The sequence below is a fragment of the Equus caballus genome, chromosome 9 (genome assembly GCF_041296265.1).
Source record: "Equus caballus isolate H_3958 breed thoroughbred chromosome 9, TB-T2T, whole genome shotgun sequence".
NCBI classification, from domain to species: Eukaryota; Metazoa; Chordata; class Mammalia; order Perissodactyla; family Equidae; genus Equus; species Equus caballus.
In genome coordinates this window covers 98,486,399-98,503,177 of record NC_091692.1, presented here as the reverse complement: position 1 = coordinate 98,503,177, position 16,779 = coordinate 98,486,399, and the positions used below count along the sequence as shown (strand labels likewise).

At 47.3% G+C, this 16,779-nt stretch overlaps 1 protein-coding gene across 8 annotated transcripts in view; it reads left to right on the top strand.

The window, feature by feature from the left end:
* Positions 1-16,779, top strand: part of ARHGAP39 (Rho GTPase activating protein 39) — a 125,015-nt gene that overhangs the window by 81,702 nt on the left and 26,534 nt on the right. For all 8 annotated transcript variants that reach the window (XM_023649237.2, XM_023649236.2, XM_070222622.1 and 5 more), the window contains exon 4: positions 12,361-12,444. In XM_023649237.2, the coding sequence (XP_023505005.1) occupies positions 12,361-12,444 (84 nt within the window). The remainder of the gene's footprint in view (positions 1-12,360; positions 12,445-16,779) is intronic.

Genomic DNA, 16,779 nt, shown 5'->3' with positions numbered 1-16,779 from the left:
ACTTTGGGGGTCTACTGGTTAAGATTCCGCACTCTCACACCATGGCCCAGGTTCGTGTCCTGCTGAGGGAACCACACCACCCGTCTGTCGATTGTCTGTGGCAGCTGTGTGTTGCTGTGATGCTGAAAGCTGTGCCACCAGGATTTCACATACCAGCATCGTCACCCACGGTGAACCAAATTTCAGTGGAGATTCCAGACTGACAGACAGACTAAGAAGAAGGACCCGTCTACCCACTTCCGAAAAATAGAAACCCTGTGAATAGGAGCTGAGCATTGTCTGGTATAGGATGGAAGGCAAGAGGATGGTGCAGAAAGACCAGCAGGGGTCAACCCTCTTTGCTGTCCACAGGGGCACTAGGAGTTGGAATCAACTCGAGGGCAGTAACAACAAGTGTTTGACTTATCAGGAATCTGAAGTCAGTTTCTGCCCTTGTCCCACCCTGCAGGGCCCCTGCAGCATGACTTCTTCTTGTTTGGATGCCTCTTGTGTAGATTTGCCCACAGTTTATGTTTCTTTGCTCACGATTCCTTTTTACCTTGTTCTTCTTCAGATGGTTCTTTTCTTCTCTGCAAAAATCTGTTAATGGTAAATTTGTTGTCTTGGTCAGGAAATATACCACGTTTTCCCCTCATTTTTGAGAGTTAGCTGAGTCCAGCACTTGTCGGCCAGAACATCAGCCCCATCCCCCCTCCCCAGGGCTGGCCCTCCACCTGGGACTGCTCTGGTTCATTATCAGCCACCACTTATGTTCACAGCAAGTAAGAGCGATTCTGCTGAGAGAATTCACACAATTTACAGAACGGAGCATCAGCTGCTAAAAATCTTGGTTTTAATGAGAAGCAGCTATCATACAGCTTACAGAGATGTTTTCTCTCTGCATGCCAGGTTTGCACAAATAGAGCCATCCTTTTCCCTGGCGATTGTGCCACAGGACACACACGCACATACACAGTTCACGCATGCCTGCACACGCATGTGCTCTCACACACAACATCCCACATACAGCTGTTAAGGTGCCTCAGTTTAGGATGCAAGTCAGACTGGGTGCAGTTGGACTTGACTGCTTGTGTTGGGTACCTTTTGGAAAGGGCTGTGAGAACCACATGGGCGGCTGGGAGTGCCCAGGTGAGGCAGAGCTCTGGCCTGGAGAATCATGACCGCTCCCTGTGGCCCCTGCACAGTGAGCAAGCGTGGTGGCTCCGGCTGCCCTGGGTCTGGGAGGCACAGTCTTCAGGTCTCCAGTTGCCTCCAAAGTCTCTGAGTGCTGACCTTCCATCCTGGAGCAGATCTGAGCCCTGCTTCCCAAGAAGGGGCCCTGGTTGGGGCGCCAGCTCTGCTCGGCCCTGCCCCCGGGGGTCATTCAGCAACTTGGCCGCTCCTGACCCTGCTCTACTTAGGAGAATTTTGTTTTAATTTTCAAGAGTATGGGGTTTGTTTAACTTATGTTATTTATTTTAATCATTATATTATGTCCAAGGAATAGAGTCTAAAATTCCCGCTTTTTAAAATTTATTGGGCTTTTTTGTTCTATAGGTGATGATCCAATTTGGAAATATTTTGCGGACACTTGAAAAATAGCGTTCTCATTTAAGAGCATGAAATTCCATGTTCATGTACTGATTCCACTGTATCAGTTACTTACTTTTTCCTTTTCATGTCCTAGTCTGGGCCTTGAGTCCCCACAGGACTCCTCTCTGCCGTGCAGGTGTAGCACTGCATGTTTCTGTCCAGCATTAACTCATGTGTCCAATTTAGTCTTGTTACGTCTTCAGCATTGAAATGCTCTTTGTCATCAGAGACGACCTTCCTCTCACATAGCCCCTTCACAGCAGGCACCGTGGTTGCTCCAGACCCTCTCTTCCGGGTTACTTGTTGGTGTAATAGAGTTTTCCTAACTTCCCATCTGTGGCTGCCTATTCGCTTTAGTTAGGACTCCAGGAGCATCATGGTGCTGGATTTATCATTTAGCCCTTGTAATGTGGGAGACTTGGAGCCCACCAAGCTGGGCACGTGGCCTGGGCCCGCCATGCCCCCCGCGTGTGCTCCTGGTGTTCTGTGCTGCAGCACTTGCTGATCCTCTTCACTTTCTCTGTTGACATGGTGTGTGTGTGTGTGTGTCACTTTTGCCACAGTTTAAATGTTATATGTCTTTTTTTATTCAAGGATATCATTAAAAATTTTTAGTCTTGTTGAAAACAAAGAATGTGTGCTTTTTAGTCTTTTTTTTTCACTAATTTACTGTGATTCTAAAAACCTCTGCCCCATCCATCTCTCTCATTGAGGTTTTTCTTACACGTGTGCCCTTAATAAACAGATCAAACCATATGAAATCGGTAATATTTAACCTTGTTTCAACCTACAAAAACAACACTGCCATTTGTTCAACTTAACATGTTCCTAAAGCTCTATTAAATGTGTTGATTTTCTAAAGCACTTTCCTCCTTAGCGATTACTTCCTGCTCCTCTCCAGGATGGTTACTCTCATGCCTTCCCCACAGGGGTTCATTTAACCTCCATGTTCAGGAGTGTAGGCGGGCACTTGTGGTGGTGTCAGTTACATGACAGATCTGAGTCCTGCTCCCTCTCCCTTCCTGTGACAGCGTGTGTGCGTAACGTGCAGAGTTCCTGAGCGCCTGTCTCCCCCGTGGGGTCTGTAGCTTTGCCTCCCTTGTCTTCTAACTTCATTGGTTTTATCTGTTTTTGTTTGTTTAATTTTGATTATTACCAAGAAGGAAAATGAAGCTAATTTAGTGTCTAGCATGTGGACATGCCGGCTGGATTTGCTGTCTGTGCTGGCCCTGTCCTGGTGGGAACCAACAGGACGCAATGGGGTACCCCGCTTCCCAGCTGGGCAGCACAGGCAGCCCCCTGTGGTCTCTGTCAGGCAGGGCATGCAGGAAGCCAACCCTGAGGGAGACAGAGGCCCACATGTGTGTCTCCACATTTCCCATTTCCTGGCTGGGGCCTCCTCGCAGGGCCCTCCCACCCTCCTCCGGCCTGATATTCCAGACAGGGAAGTGCAGGTGCTGTCAGGCTTGCAGTTTGTGAGGGGCATAGGGTGGGAAGAAGCTCTGCCTCTTATGCAGAAAAACCGTTGGGGGAAAACAGGCCCCCAACCACGACGGCTCCTCTGCAGAGCAGAGCAGCAGGCTGCAGCCTGCAGGACGAGCACCTCAGACAGGCCTGGGCAGGACTGGACTGGGGGTGGCCAGCTGCTTCCACCCTCCCTACCCCACACATGGAGGTCCCGTCCGCCCTGGAGGCAGCAAGCAGATGCTGCATGAGTCCAAGTTTCCATGTGACCTTTGGGCTGGGCACCCTGTGCAGGGTCGGCCTAGTGGCAACAAAGGCAGCATTCAGGCCACAGTAGAACTCGGCCTCTGCCCAGGGGACAATGCCGAATCGCCAGGAACTCTCGGTCCAGACCAAGGCCTGCTCTCTGCTGCCGTCTCCACTCCAGCGCCCGGCCCCTGCCTGCCCTCTGCCCCGCATCCTTCCAGGTCGCCCTGTCTCCTACCCCACCAAAGGATAGCCTGTGTCCCCCACGGGGCAGCTCTGGACTGACTGGTGGGGCTTCTTGGGATGGAGAGTGGTTGGGGCAGACGGGCCCTGGACTCTGGGGTCCTGCAGGTCCACCCAGTGGGTCCTTGATGTAGGTTTTGTTTGGATTTCCAGTTCAGTTTTTGAAGGGACAGAAACAACCCCCCACAGCTTTGCTTCCCAGGGGCGGGAGCTTTGGGGTGAGGCAGATATGGGTTTTGTTTTCAAATTGAAGGTAGCTTTACTGTTCTTCTCGCCCCCAATTATGAAGATATAAATTTTCACAAAAAACGTTGAAGTAGTCGAGGAAAGTATATAGAAGAGAAAAACATGTCCTGCTCAGTGTTTTTTCCTGCCTCCCTGCTTCTCGGTGGGGACATCAACAGGCAATGCTACCCAGGTGTAAAGCGTCTCACCATATTTGTGCATGTATGCACCCATGAAACCACCACATCACAACCATGCATGTCTCCGTCATCCTGACAGTCTCCTTGGCCCTCCTTGGCCCCCGGCCCCTCTCTGTACCACCCCCCATTCCCAGATACCACTGATCTGCCTTCTATCTGTAGATGAGATTGCATTTTATAGGATTTTATGTAGATGGACTCAAACAGTATGTATTCTTTTTTGCCATCTTTCACTCAACATAATTGTATTTGTTACCCTGGCCCCTGACCCCATAAGATGTTAACCACAGCCCTGCTCAAAACAAGCCTAACACATTCTCTTTAGCTTGCAGGAAACCACAAAGAAAGGAAAGAGAAGATGGCTGAACAAAACCAGTCAAAACCCATCGAAGGCAACATGGCAGTCCGACTTAACCTCACACAGACCCCACAGCTCACTATACGCTCACTGTAATACGTCACTATATTATAGAACACACGCCCCCAACGCCATGACAGTTTACAGCTGCCATGGCAACGGCGGGACACAACCAAATAAGGAAAGAAAGAGGTGGCACCCTTGCTCCCCAGAACAGCCTGCCCATTTCCCCACATAACTCTGCATATTCCTCCCCTTCATTACCTCGACCCCTTCATTACCTCGACCCCTTATAACAGCTGCTTAGTCACCCCAGGAGCTGAGAAGCTGATCTGTGAACTTTGTTCACACTTCTCCCTTCTTTGGCCACTGAATAAAGTTTGTGGTATTGAATGCCCAGCTTCAGTCTCGTTTCAAATCCATGAGACTGAGCAGAGAAGACTCCTGTGAGGAAGGGGCAGATTGTGGGCATGAGGCCCAACCATGGGCCCTCCTCAGAGCTCCTCTGAGTGTGGATCAGAGTCCTACCAGAGTGAGGTGAAATTGGTGACATTTTGACAAGTTTTTACATATGTCAGTAATTTATTCCCTTTTTCACTGCTGAGTAGTATTCCACTGTGTGGCCCTACCTCCTCGTGATGGGCATTTGAGTTGCTTCCAGGTTTGGCTCTTAGAAATAAAACTGCTATGAACTTTCATGTAAAGTCTTTGTACAGACCTGTGCTTGGATTTCTCACAGGTAAAATACCCCCGAGTATTTTGCTCCTCTGTAGTTAGGTGCCTAAACATTTACAATTGTTATGTCTTCTTGGTGAATTGATCCCTTTATCATTATGAAATGATCCTCTTAATTCCTAGTAATATTCTTTGCTCCAAAATCTACTTACATTAGTATAGGCACTCCAGGTTTCTTTTGATTACTGTTAGCATGGTATCTCTTTTTCCAACCTTTTACTTTTAACCTATTTCTTTGTTTTTATTGTGATTTTCTTGTAGGCAGCAGACTGTTGAGTCCTACTTTTTTATCCAATCTGACTGTCTCTGCCTTTTAATTGGGAAGTTTAGACCACTCACATTTAATGCAATTATTTCTATAGTTGAGTTTAAATCTTTCATTTTGCCGTTTATTTTTTTGTTTTTTCTATCCTTTGTCCCTTTTTTTATTCTTTCGGGTTGAGTGTTTTCTTATTCCACTTTTTCCCTGGGCTGTGTTTTTTATTCTCTGCTGTGTTTTAGTGGTGGTTTTGTGGTTGCTAGTATAGACGACGGATCAGAGTCGACCTCCAGGCAGCATTACAACACTGCACATGTGATGTAAGGACCCAGCTTTTCCCCAGACGTCATCCTATTGCTGTCATGGATTTTATTTCTGTTATAGACCTCTTGATACGTTGTTGTTTTTGCTTTAAGAAGCCAATTACATTTTTTTAAAAAAGGAAAATGTTTTTTACATTCATGCATAGCTACCTTTTCTAGTGCTCTTCCTTTCTGGTGTAGCTTTCTGTCTGGTGTCGTTCCTTCTGTTTGCAGACTTCACTGGACAGTGCTTGTAATGCACGTCTGCTGGTAAGGACTTTAACTTGTGTTTTTTAAGAAGTACTTCAATCTCGTTTTTGAGATATGTTTCTTCTGGGTCTAGAACTCTAAGTGGACAGGTGTTCCCATTTTGCAGCACTGCTGTCTTCTGGCTTGCATCATTTCTGATGAGAATCTTTCATCTTCACTTTGTACTTCTCTGTATGATGTGTCCTTTCACTCTGCTTCTTTTAAGATTTTCTCTGGGGCCTGGCTCTGTGGCCGAGTGGTTGGGTTCACGCACTCCACTGCGGCGGCCCAGGGTTCGGATCCTGGGCGCGGACATGGCACTGCTCGTCAGGCCACATTGAGGCAGCATCCCACATCCCACAACTAGAAGGACGTGCAACTAGGATATGCAACTGTGTACGGTGGGGGGGGTTTGGGGAGATAAAGCAGGGTAAAAAAAAGAGATTGGCAACAGTTGTTAGCCCAGGTGCCAATCTTTGAAGGAAAAAAAAAAGAGATTTTCTCTGTATTGCTAATTTCAAGCAGTTGGTTCACTATTTGCCTTGATGTAGTTTTCTTCCTGTTTCTTGTGCTTGGGGTTAATTGAGCTTCTTGGACCTATACCTTTATAGTTTTCATCAAGTTTAGGAAATTTTCAGTCATTCTTTTCTTCAAATATTCTTTGTCCATTCCCATCAGGACTCCGATCACGTGTGTGTGAGGCCGCTTGACGTTGTCCCACAGCTCCCTAGTGCTCTTGGATTTTCTTTTGCTTGATTTTCTTTTTCTTCCTTCCTTTCTTTTTAATCTTTGTTTTCTCTGTGTTTCATTTTGGATAGTTTCTATTGCTATACTTTCAAATTCACTAGTCTTTTCTTCTGTAATGCCTATTCTGCCATTAACCCCTTCCAGTGTATTTTTCATTTCAGACATTGCAGTGTTCCTCTCTAGAACTTTGACCGGGTCTTTTATTTGTTCCATTTCTCTACTTAACATGTTCAGTCTTTTTTTATAGCCTTTGAACATACAGAATACAGTTTTAATAACTCTTAAGGTCCTTGTTAGTAGTTCCATCATCAGTGTCAACTCTGGGTCAGGTGCGATTGACTGAGTTGTCTCCTCGTTACAGTTTGTTTTCAGCAGGAACCTGAATCCTGTGAGGACAGACCGTGTCAGATCTGAGGGCAGGCTGTTCCAGCAGAGGACGTACCAGGTGCTGAGTCGGAGGAGGGAGGGCTCTTGGTGTGCTCAGGGGGCAGCAGGAAGGCCAGTGTGGCCCCTCAGCGGGACCAAAGGGAGTTGCCCTTCCCTGTCATCAGAATCTGTACAGATGTTCATCTGTTATGGCTTGTGATGAGATTTTACATGTTTCATCTTTGAAAATGTCTTTTTACACATGTAGGTACTAAAAATACTGATATCAGTCCAAGAGCTTGTCAATTTGATTGCACATAGTCATCACTTGGAAAGCGTTTATCAAATTCCATTAGATTCCCCTCTTGATTTTTGCCTTTTCACATGTCATTACGTTGCAGATTCATCACTTCTAACTGAAGGTTAGATGGGTGCTCCTCATTTACACACTCAAATGGATTTTGAAATGTGGAAATTTCCTTTGCACTTGCACTTACATTGAGGTCTGAAAAACCCTGCTGGAACTGTAGTTTGAGCTTGGAAAATATATCTACTGCAAATTTATGTAGGAATGGAGATCTCACTTCTTGTTTTGATTTTTGACAGCATGGGAAGTAGATAAAGCACCTTGGTATTACTTGTGACTCAGATATCAGTTGTCATCAAAATGACTTGAGTGCAGTATAAGTTTCTCATTTAAGCACTGTTTTGCCTTGGAATTTTAGGTTGAATTCATTAAGAAACATCATCAATGGATCCAGCTAAGCAGCGGTTAAGTTGACACGTTCCACTTCAGCTGCCCAGGGTTTGCTGGTTCGGATCCCGGGTGCTGACATGGCACCGCTTGTCAAGCCATGCTGTGGTAGGCATCCCACATATAAAGTAGAGGAAGATGGGCATGGAGGTTAGCTTAGGGCCAGTCTTCCTCAGCAAAAAGAGGAGGATTGACAACAGACGTTAGCTCAGGGCTAATCTTCCTCAGGAAAAAAAGAAAGAAAGAAACATCATCAAGCCTTTGGAAAAAACCCCACATTCGTTGTTTGATAATAGTGGTTGAGAGGGGTTTTTCTCATTCAGAAAATTTCAGTCTCAGCCTCAAGTTTTCAAAAAATTGGAATAAAGCTTTCCCACTGTCAAGCTGTTCAGCTGCTGTGTGGTAGGGCAGGGTGGGGTATTTAGCTTCTGTTTCTGACAAAAACCCATGGAACTGATGATGGCGACATCCACAAGAGTTAATGAAGTTCACTGTCAACACTGCTGTTCCAATTACTCTGTCATATAGTAGATTCAAATATTTGCTGTAAAGTAGCTGCAAGTGAATAATACACTAAATAACCAGAACCTTTAAACACCTTACGTTTTCACATGCTTTGTAAATTTTTAACTAAGCCTTTTCTGATCCACATACATTCGTAGCATGATCACTTGTAACACATCTTAGCAGATTCCACTTCAGGTTATACTGAATTGTATGTTTTCTCAACTTCTTTGAAAATAATCTCAGCTGTAATTGAGTGGAATTGAGTTCCATGTGGGTGATTGGTAGATGCTGATTCCTCAGTCACTTCAAACTCAGCATTGACTCCTTGAATAAAATAACACATCTGAGCATTATCAGTGACATCTGTTGACCATCAAGAGCCCAGGAAACACTTGAGGCATTTGAGTGTTTGTGTCGTTCTCATTGTCCTCGGCTCTTTAAGCCACTGTTCTTGCCAAGAGGCTAATAGTCTTTAGCAAGTTTATTTTCCCTGGACACAAGATTTTAGCTGCTACGATCAACACGATTTAATTGACTCACCAGTGAACAGGTTTCCTGCTTGGCTAACAAATCAGCCACTTGGAAACTTACGTGGTAGAAGAGTCATTTTCGTTTTGTGAAATAATTCTACCATGATAAGATTTCCATTTGAGAGTCTCTGTTTCTGTCTAAACTTCTCTCTGACTGTTGCGTAAGTTGGGAACATTGTGCTGAGTCCTTTGTCTAGTGATGTTGACACGTGTTCTTTTAACAAGGCTGTGTGTCCCTGCATAATGGGCACAGTGCTTTCCGCCTGATGCAGCAACATACAGCCAACACTCCACCATGCCTTAGAAGTGTAACATTCAAGGTCCACTGTTCTCTTTTTATTGTAACCTTATGAGTATGCACTGGTAATAAAAACATAATCAAATGTTGCAGGGTGGCGCTACGTGTGGCGCTCGCCGCTGTTGAGTTACGGCTGTATCGCTGCACTTTGCGCTGTGCTGAGCAGTGTTGCAAGGTGATGAGAGCGCTGCATCTGGTCTTGTCACAGCTGTTCAAGTCTGCTGTTAGGCAGAAGCAGCCACAGACAGCATGGAAACGAGTGAGCAGGACTGTGTTCCAATAACATGTTACTTATGGACACTTGTAGTTTTCACACACAAAAAATTAAAAATATAAAAGTGATTCTTAGCTCACAAAAACAGACAGCAGGCTGGACTTGGCCAACAAGCTATAGTTTGCTGACTCCTGACGTAAAGTGAAATGCAGGGTTTCCATTGTGGCCAGCCCAGAAGGCCTTGTGTGATCTGGCTCAGGCCCCTCTGCGCCCCCACTCACTGTTCGCTGGGCCTCAGCACAGGGGCCTCCCTTCTGTTCCTGGGATGTGCCAAACTCGGCTCCCTTGCAGTCCCTCTGTCTAGTCTCCTGTTTCCCCCGTTCTCTGCTGAAACTGCCCTCTCAGAGAGCTGTCCCCGGCCTCCCTCCCTAGGGCTGCTCCCTGTCTGGGTCCTACAGTGGCTTGAGGCTCTGGTTCGTTCCGTGGTGAACTCCACACTGAATGTGAGCTCTGTAGGAGCAGAAATATATCTGCCTCACCTGCTTTGATCCCTGCCCCCAGCCTAGACTCAGCATGGAGTTGGTGCTTTGGTTGGTCAGCGGCAGTCTGGAGGAGAGTTGACAGCCCTGGGCACTGGTGGCTGGAGTGGGGAATGGAGCGTCAGAGCCCCTAAGGGCCCAGGGAACTGTGACGCCATTGAGTCCAGCAAGAGGAGTCCATGGTGCCTCCAGGATGCTGAGGTGTAGGTCACAACCCAGTGGTGGGAAGACAGCATTGGCTCTGACTTTGAAGAAAGAAGAACCATGGTTCAGCCTGGCCTGGGCACCAGTGGCAAAGCCACAGTGATCACAGGGAGCATACAGGGTGGTGGCCGTAACTGTAACCAATGACCAGGGTGCCCGCAGCTTGCAGGGCTTTTGGTGGCCAGTTAGAAGCAGGAGGAGGGATGCGCTGACTGATGTAGATAGAGATGGAAGTATCGGTATCTTATAGATGGGTTTGCATATATCATTTTTCATATTTCCAGCTTTTTGTTCTATAGCATAATTATATCTTTGAAGATATTGACTACCAGTCAGTGTTAACATTAGCCATTCATTTATTCAACTTTTTTTTTAAAAATTGACATTTTTATTAGAGAAGCAATGCACATTAGTTGTAGAAAATACATATAATTACAAAGAAGAAAACTTTAAAACCCACTTGGTACTGTCTGCTATCAGCTTTAAAGTACCACAGCGGTATCTCCACAGCTGCATTCTCTTTCTCAGGTTGGACAACAGTGAGCTGATAGGAGCTCCCTTTGCTAGACACATGATTTTTTTCCAGTGTACTTGCTAAATAGGAAATTTTTAATTCTTATTTACTAAATTCTTACATATATTTGGGTCAATATTTAGGCTTTCTATTGCATTCCATAATCTGTCTAGTCCTCTACCGGTGCCATATTGTTTTAATTATGTAGCTTTATAATATTGTTTATAACTGATGGTACAAACAATCTCTCCCATTATCATTTCTGAATTTTTTCTTAGTTATTCTTATGTTTAATTTTTGGGGTTAACTTTTTTTTTTTTTAAAGATTTTATTTTTTTTTTCCTTTTTCTCCCCAAAGCCCCCCGGTACATAGCTGCATATTCTTCGTTGTGGGTCCTTCCAGTTGTGGCATGCGGGACGCTGCCTCAGCGTGGCCCAACGAGCAGTGCCATGTCCGCACCCAGGACTCGAACCAACGAAACACTGGGCCACCTGCAGCGGAGCGCGTGAACTCAACCACTCGGCCAGGGGGCCAGCCCCTGGGGTTAACTTTTTAAACATTCTAAGTTCTAAAAACATTCCTTCCTGTTGGAAATTTTATTAGAATTACATTAAATTTATTAACTAAAGAGAAGTTATATCTTTATAATTATCAAGTTTTCTCATCCAAGATTATGTGTTTCTCTGTTATATATTAAATATATATGTATACCTCAATGAAAGATATATAAAGGAATTATTAAAAATAAAATGTTTTATTTCATGTTGAGCCAACATGTTCCTTGTTAATTTATGCCTAGGACTTTTGTTTTATTTTTGTTGCTATCACTATGATGAAGCGAACTTTGTTTCTGTCCAGTTACTGCTAACACAGAAAGGCCATTGATTTTATGTGTTACAGAAGTGAACACTACATTACCAGTCTCTCTTAATACTTCTAATAGTTTGTCAGTTGATTCTTTTAGTTTTTCTAGGTTGACAGGTAAGGATAGTTTTATCTCTTTCTTTCAAGTATTTAAATCTCTTACTTTTCTTTTTCTCGTCTTGTTGCATTGACTAGCATTTCCAAAACTATTACATAGTGGTAGTGAGAGTAGATGATCTTATCCTGACTTTACTGGGTTGCTTTCAGCCTTTTACTACTGAATATCATAAGGCCTTGGGTTTATTAGGGATATTCTTGATCAATTTAAGTAAATTTTCCTCTACTTCTGGGTTACTGAGAGTTTTTGAAATCATAAATAGATGTTAATTTTATCACGTGCCTTTGAACATCTGCTGAGATAATCACCCACTTATTCATTTCCCAGATATTGAGTGCCTGTTGTATTCCAAACCCCCACCTTTAAGAAGGTTACTGTCCCCATAAGGGGTATTTCTAGTGCTGCGTCCTTCTCGGGTCGTCTGGTCATGTCTGGTCAAAGCTGTGAGTCTCACTGACCCCCTCACTGTGCATTTAGAATAGGAGCCCCAGTTACAGTCATCCGAGCTCCTAAAATCCCGGATGAGGCCATCAGTGTCCTTGCCTGCCTCCCAACCTCTGAACGGGGCCACAGTGGGGCTGTCTCTGCTAGAGGGCAGGTGGGTCTCCAGTCCGTTCCATCCAGGCCGTGTGCCAAGCACTGTAGGGAGGTGGGCTTACAGCAGAAGAAATAACTGTTTGATCAAGTGACAGGGACAGCTTTGTGGGCAGGAGCCAGGACACTGGGGTCATTTGTGAGAGAGTGAAAGGGCCACACTCACATTCTTAAAAGTGAAATCATATTGTTTTAAATGTACTGTGTTTTAAAATTATTGCACTTACATTCGTGTTTTTCATTTTGCTGTATTTCAGTTCTTCACCACCGGGAGTGTTCCTTGAGAAGGACTATGAGATTTACAGGGATTACAATGCAGACGGCCAACTTCTTCACTACAGGTAGAGCCCACTGTCTCAGGCTTGGCCCTGTCTACTGCCCCGAGGGTGGTTTTCTTGGCAGCTGCTGGGTGAAGTGGAGAAGAGTCTGGCTCAGCAGCTAGCTGGATGTGCACGGTACACAGTGCCCTGCACTGTCCAGTGGAATGTGAGGAGAGGCTGTTGGGGCCACTGTCCTGGGCAGAGCCTCCCAGAGTGTCCCCCAGGCTCATATGGCAGCTTTTGATTCTGGAAGAACCTTGTCACTGCCCAGTTTAGGGAGCCATGGAGCTCATGGCACTGCCCCGGTCCCTGGAGGAGGAGTGAGGTCCTGGGGGGGTCTTCAGCATGTGGTCTCCCTGGGAGCTGCAGGCCATGCATGGGAGCACTTCCCAGGTGAAGTCGGGAAGATTGGTGTTAATCGTAGGAAAGGGAGCAGACTTTGGTCTCTCTCAGCCTTGGGTTGGCTTTTCAGGACTTTGGAAGGTTCTGGGGATGACCTTCAAGACCCTGGGGTGCAGTAGCTGCCAGGCTGGGCAGGGGCCATCCCTCGGTCAACTCGTGTGTCCAGGCTGGAGCAGGCAGCTGCTCCCCCAGCTGTGGGGGAACTAGGTGTGGTGCTGTGCCTCTGGGTGGCCTGGGTGCCCCCAGCACACCAACAGGAGTGACACCAGTGTTGGGGAAGAATTTGAAGACCTGAGGGGCCTTTGGTGGTTTGCTCGGACAGTTTAAGAATGAAGCTGGGAGGTGGTACGTAGGTTTGTTGATGTAGAAGGGAAACTGATCCCACACTGGGTCCAGTGGCGTGCTGTGTGACAGTGGGCATGCTTCATAGCCTCCCGTGCCTCCAGGTGTGGGCGGCTGACTGGCAGGACTCTCCATGCTGGGCAGGTCAGGGCATGTCCCCAGACTTGACATTTCCCATACTGGGTGGTGCTCTAGCAGGCTGCCCATCAAAGGCCATCGCACCCTGTAGTGTGTTTATGCCCGCCTGGTCTTTGGTGGCCCAGTGCTGCCCCAGCACTACCATCCTGGGTGCCACCCAGGACATGAGAACAACACGTTGTTGTTTTAGGAGTAACGCTCACCCAGAAAGTGTGGGAAGAACAGGGAAGCTGACTTTTGTGGACAGATTGGGGAAGAGACACTCCCCGTCCCAGACACTGTGGACAGGCTCTACGAGGAGGAGGGGAAGCGGGAAAGAGCCTCTCCAGGCCTAGCCCATGGTGTCCACCAAGGCTGTGCACTGAGCAGGGCAGGGGCTGGCAGCTTTGGAGGCCATGGGGCAGGGTAGCAGTGGGGACACAGCCTGGCATACAGTCTGCCCAACTCAGGCATGGGGGGGCCCCGGTGGACCTGGAGGTTTGCAGGGCAGTCAGAGAACTAGGTAGCTGAAGTTGCTTTTCAAACATGACTTGAGACGTTTGGTTTCTTCTTGTTCCACGTGAGCATGCCTCTGTGAGTTGTGTTTACGAGCTTTGGTGCAGAGGTTTTCCTCTGAAACTCTTGGGGTCAGGTCTGGTTCTCTCTTGCCCCTCCCAGGCGTCCATACACAGAGCAGTGCATCCCTGAACAGGCGGCAGCACAGCAGGCTTCCTCCGGCTTTGGTTTTGTGCAGGGCTCTCTGTTCTTTGGAAAACAGGCCATGGGAGAGACGCCCTGGGCTGAGTGGAGCCGTCCATCCCTGCTCTTCCACACCTGCCTCTGCGCTGCCTGCCTGGCTTCCAGCCTCTCCAGAGGCAGAGGAAGCCTGTTTCCTCCTTCCCTCCTGGTTTGACAGAGTCCACTGAACAACTGTATTGGGCAATCATCCCATTTTATTTAGGGGTGGGTGGTGTCCCTGTGCCTCGGTACCACTGTCCAGGCAGAGTTGATGGGGAATTAAGGAACGGATGAGGAAGACAAGCTTCCTGGGTTTGGGGAGCTGTAAAGAGACAGAGGTCGAGGTAGGCCAGGGAGGTTGGACAGCGTGGAAAGTGCAGCTGCAGACAGCAGGGTCATCGGGCCACTCACTTGTCCCAGAAGGGCAAGCTTAAGAGACTCTGGACAAAAAGCAGACAGCAAGACCTAGAAACTGGATGTGAGGGTTCGGGGAGGGCTCCCAAGAAAAGGGCAGAGCAGTGGAGTCAGGTGGGAATATGGGGCCCAGCCTGGGGATGAGAGGTGAAGCCGCCTGCACAGTAAGTGGGTGGGTGAGGCCCAGAGGGACAGGGTACAAGAGATGCCTCATCAGACCAAAAGACTCACTGGATGCCTGCCAAGGGTGGGCCCCACCTGGCTGTCCATGGGGCACCTGCTCTCCATGACCAAGCGCCATCTCTGGGCCCCTGAGGGCTTGTTTCCCCATGTGTGATATGGAGCCTGCGACTCAGGTACCCACACAGGCCTCAGGCCTGTCTTGAGGATCGAATGAGAGACTTCTGTGGAGGTGCTTGGCGCGCATACGTACTGCAGCACTGGCCTCTGCCCCCAGCCCAGGGACACCTTCTACTGTGGAGGGCAGGGCCAGAAGTCTTCTTTCCTCCTGTTTCATCCTCTCCCATCTCTGCCCTAACTAGGTGGAACTACTTTTGGGTCCTGGAATAGATGTGTCCTCTGACCCACAGGCCTCTCATGTGCTCTTGACTCTGCCTGACACTCCTCCCAGCCTCCTCATCCAGCAGCACCTTGAAGGCCCACGACTGACAGGCCAGTGAGGTGCCTTCTTGGGCCACACCCCTCAGCGCGCTTCCGCAGGCAGGGACCGTTCTTTACATCACAGCCCATGCAGAGGGCCTGGCATGAAGGCTGTGTCACTGTCTGCTTAGTGGTGAAAAGATGTGCAGAAATAACGGGTCACACTTGCGGAGTGTTTCCTGTGTGTCAGTACTGAGCTAAGGACTTTATCATATGCACGCTATGTTATATAATCCTCATGAGAACCGATGAGGACACTGAGACAGAAATGGTAGGTAATTTTCCCAAGCTCTGCTGCCGGGGAGTGACGGGCTGGAGTTCAGTCCCAGGTGTCTTGGACTCCAAAGCCAGTCTTCAGGGTTTGCATGCCCTGGCACACTAACTGCCACCTTTCTCTGCCTGGCTGGCCGCGTGTGGCAGGCCTGGAGCAGTCTCCAGCAAGCAGGAGCACGAGCAGAGTTCCCAGAAATGGGAGCCTGTATTAAGAGCCTTGCTGCTGTCCAACCTCTCCTTGGGGTGGTAAGGCCAAGCTGCTGGACATCATGGCCAACCAGCAGGGTTTGATCCTGGCTGCGCCGAGTGGGCCATGAACCCAGCACACTGGAACAGGCTGCCACACAGTCAGCACGGGCCCTCTCACTTGCACCCTGGTCTTACATTACTGACCCTCATTCTTCAGATCCCGTCTCACCCACTCCCAGTAATTGGGACTTGTGGCCTTGTCCAGAAAGGCCCAGCAATAATCAGAGGACGGAGGCAGACGGACCAAGCTACACAACTGTTTCTTAAGAAGCTTGGGATTTCCACATTCTGCCATGGTAGATTAACTGCACACCGAGAACAAAATAGACAAAATCATCCTGCACTCATCAGAGATCTGCTGAGGAGTGGGGACTTGAGAGCCGAGGTGCAGAGATCAGTGCAGCTGAGCACACGTGTGACGCTGCCTCTCCCTCATGACAGTCAAGAGGCTGAGAAGGCGAGCAGGCCTTTGGGTGGTTCCACAGGGCTAGAGGTCCAAATGTTGGCTTTCAGGAACCACAAAGAGGGACTCTAGTTAACATTCCCTGTTTCCACTTGAACTCCTGAAGGGCTACACCTAGGAACAGGGTGAACCTTAAGTAGACCAGCCCCCAAACATAAACCCTACTTCCAGTCAACTCAGTCCCCAAGGGGATTCAAGTGATCTGCTCTCACCCCAACTGCCCGCCAGAAGCAAAAATGCACCTGGGGCCTCAGATTCTCTCTACAGCTTTCCATACACAGCTACCAGGATTTCAGTCTAAAAGTACCAGAACTGATTAAAAAGAAAAACAGACATTAGAAACAGACCCACGGGAGATCTGTATTTTAGAGTTATCAGACACAGACTTTAATAAATATTCATATGTACAAGGTATTAAATGGTAGTTTTTAAAAATCAAATAATTTTACCAAGATCACATTTTGGGCTGAAAAAACAGGTTAACAAATTTAAAAGACTGGAAATACAATATCTGCTCTTAGACCACAATGGAATTAAACTAAAAATAAATAACAGCTGGAAAGTCCCAAAATACTTGGAGATTAAATAGCACACTTTTAAATAACACATGGGTCAAAGAAGAAATCTCAAGAGAAACTTTAAAATATTTTGAACTAAATAAAAATGAAAAGACAACTTATCAAAATTGGTGGGTTGCA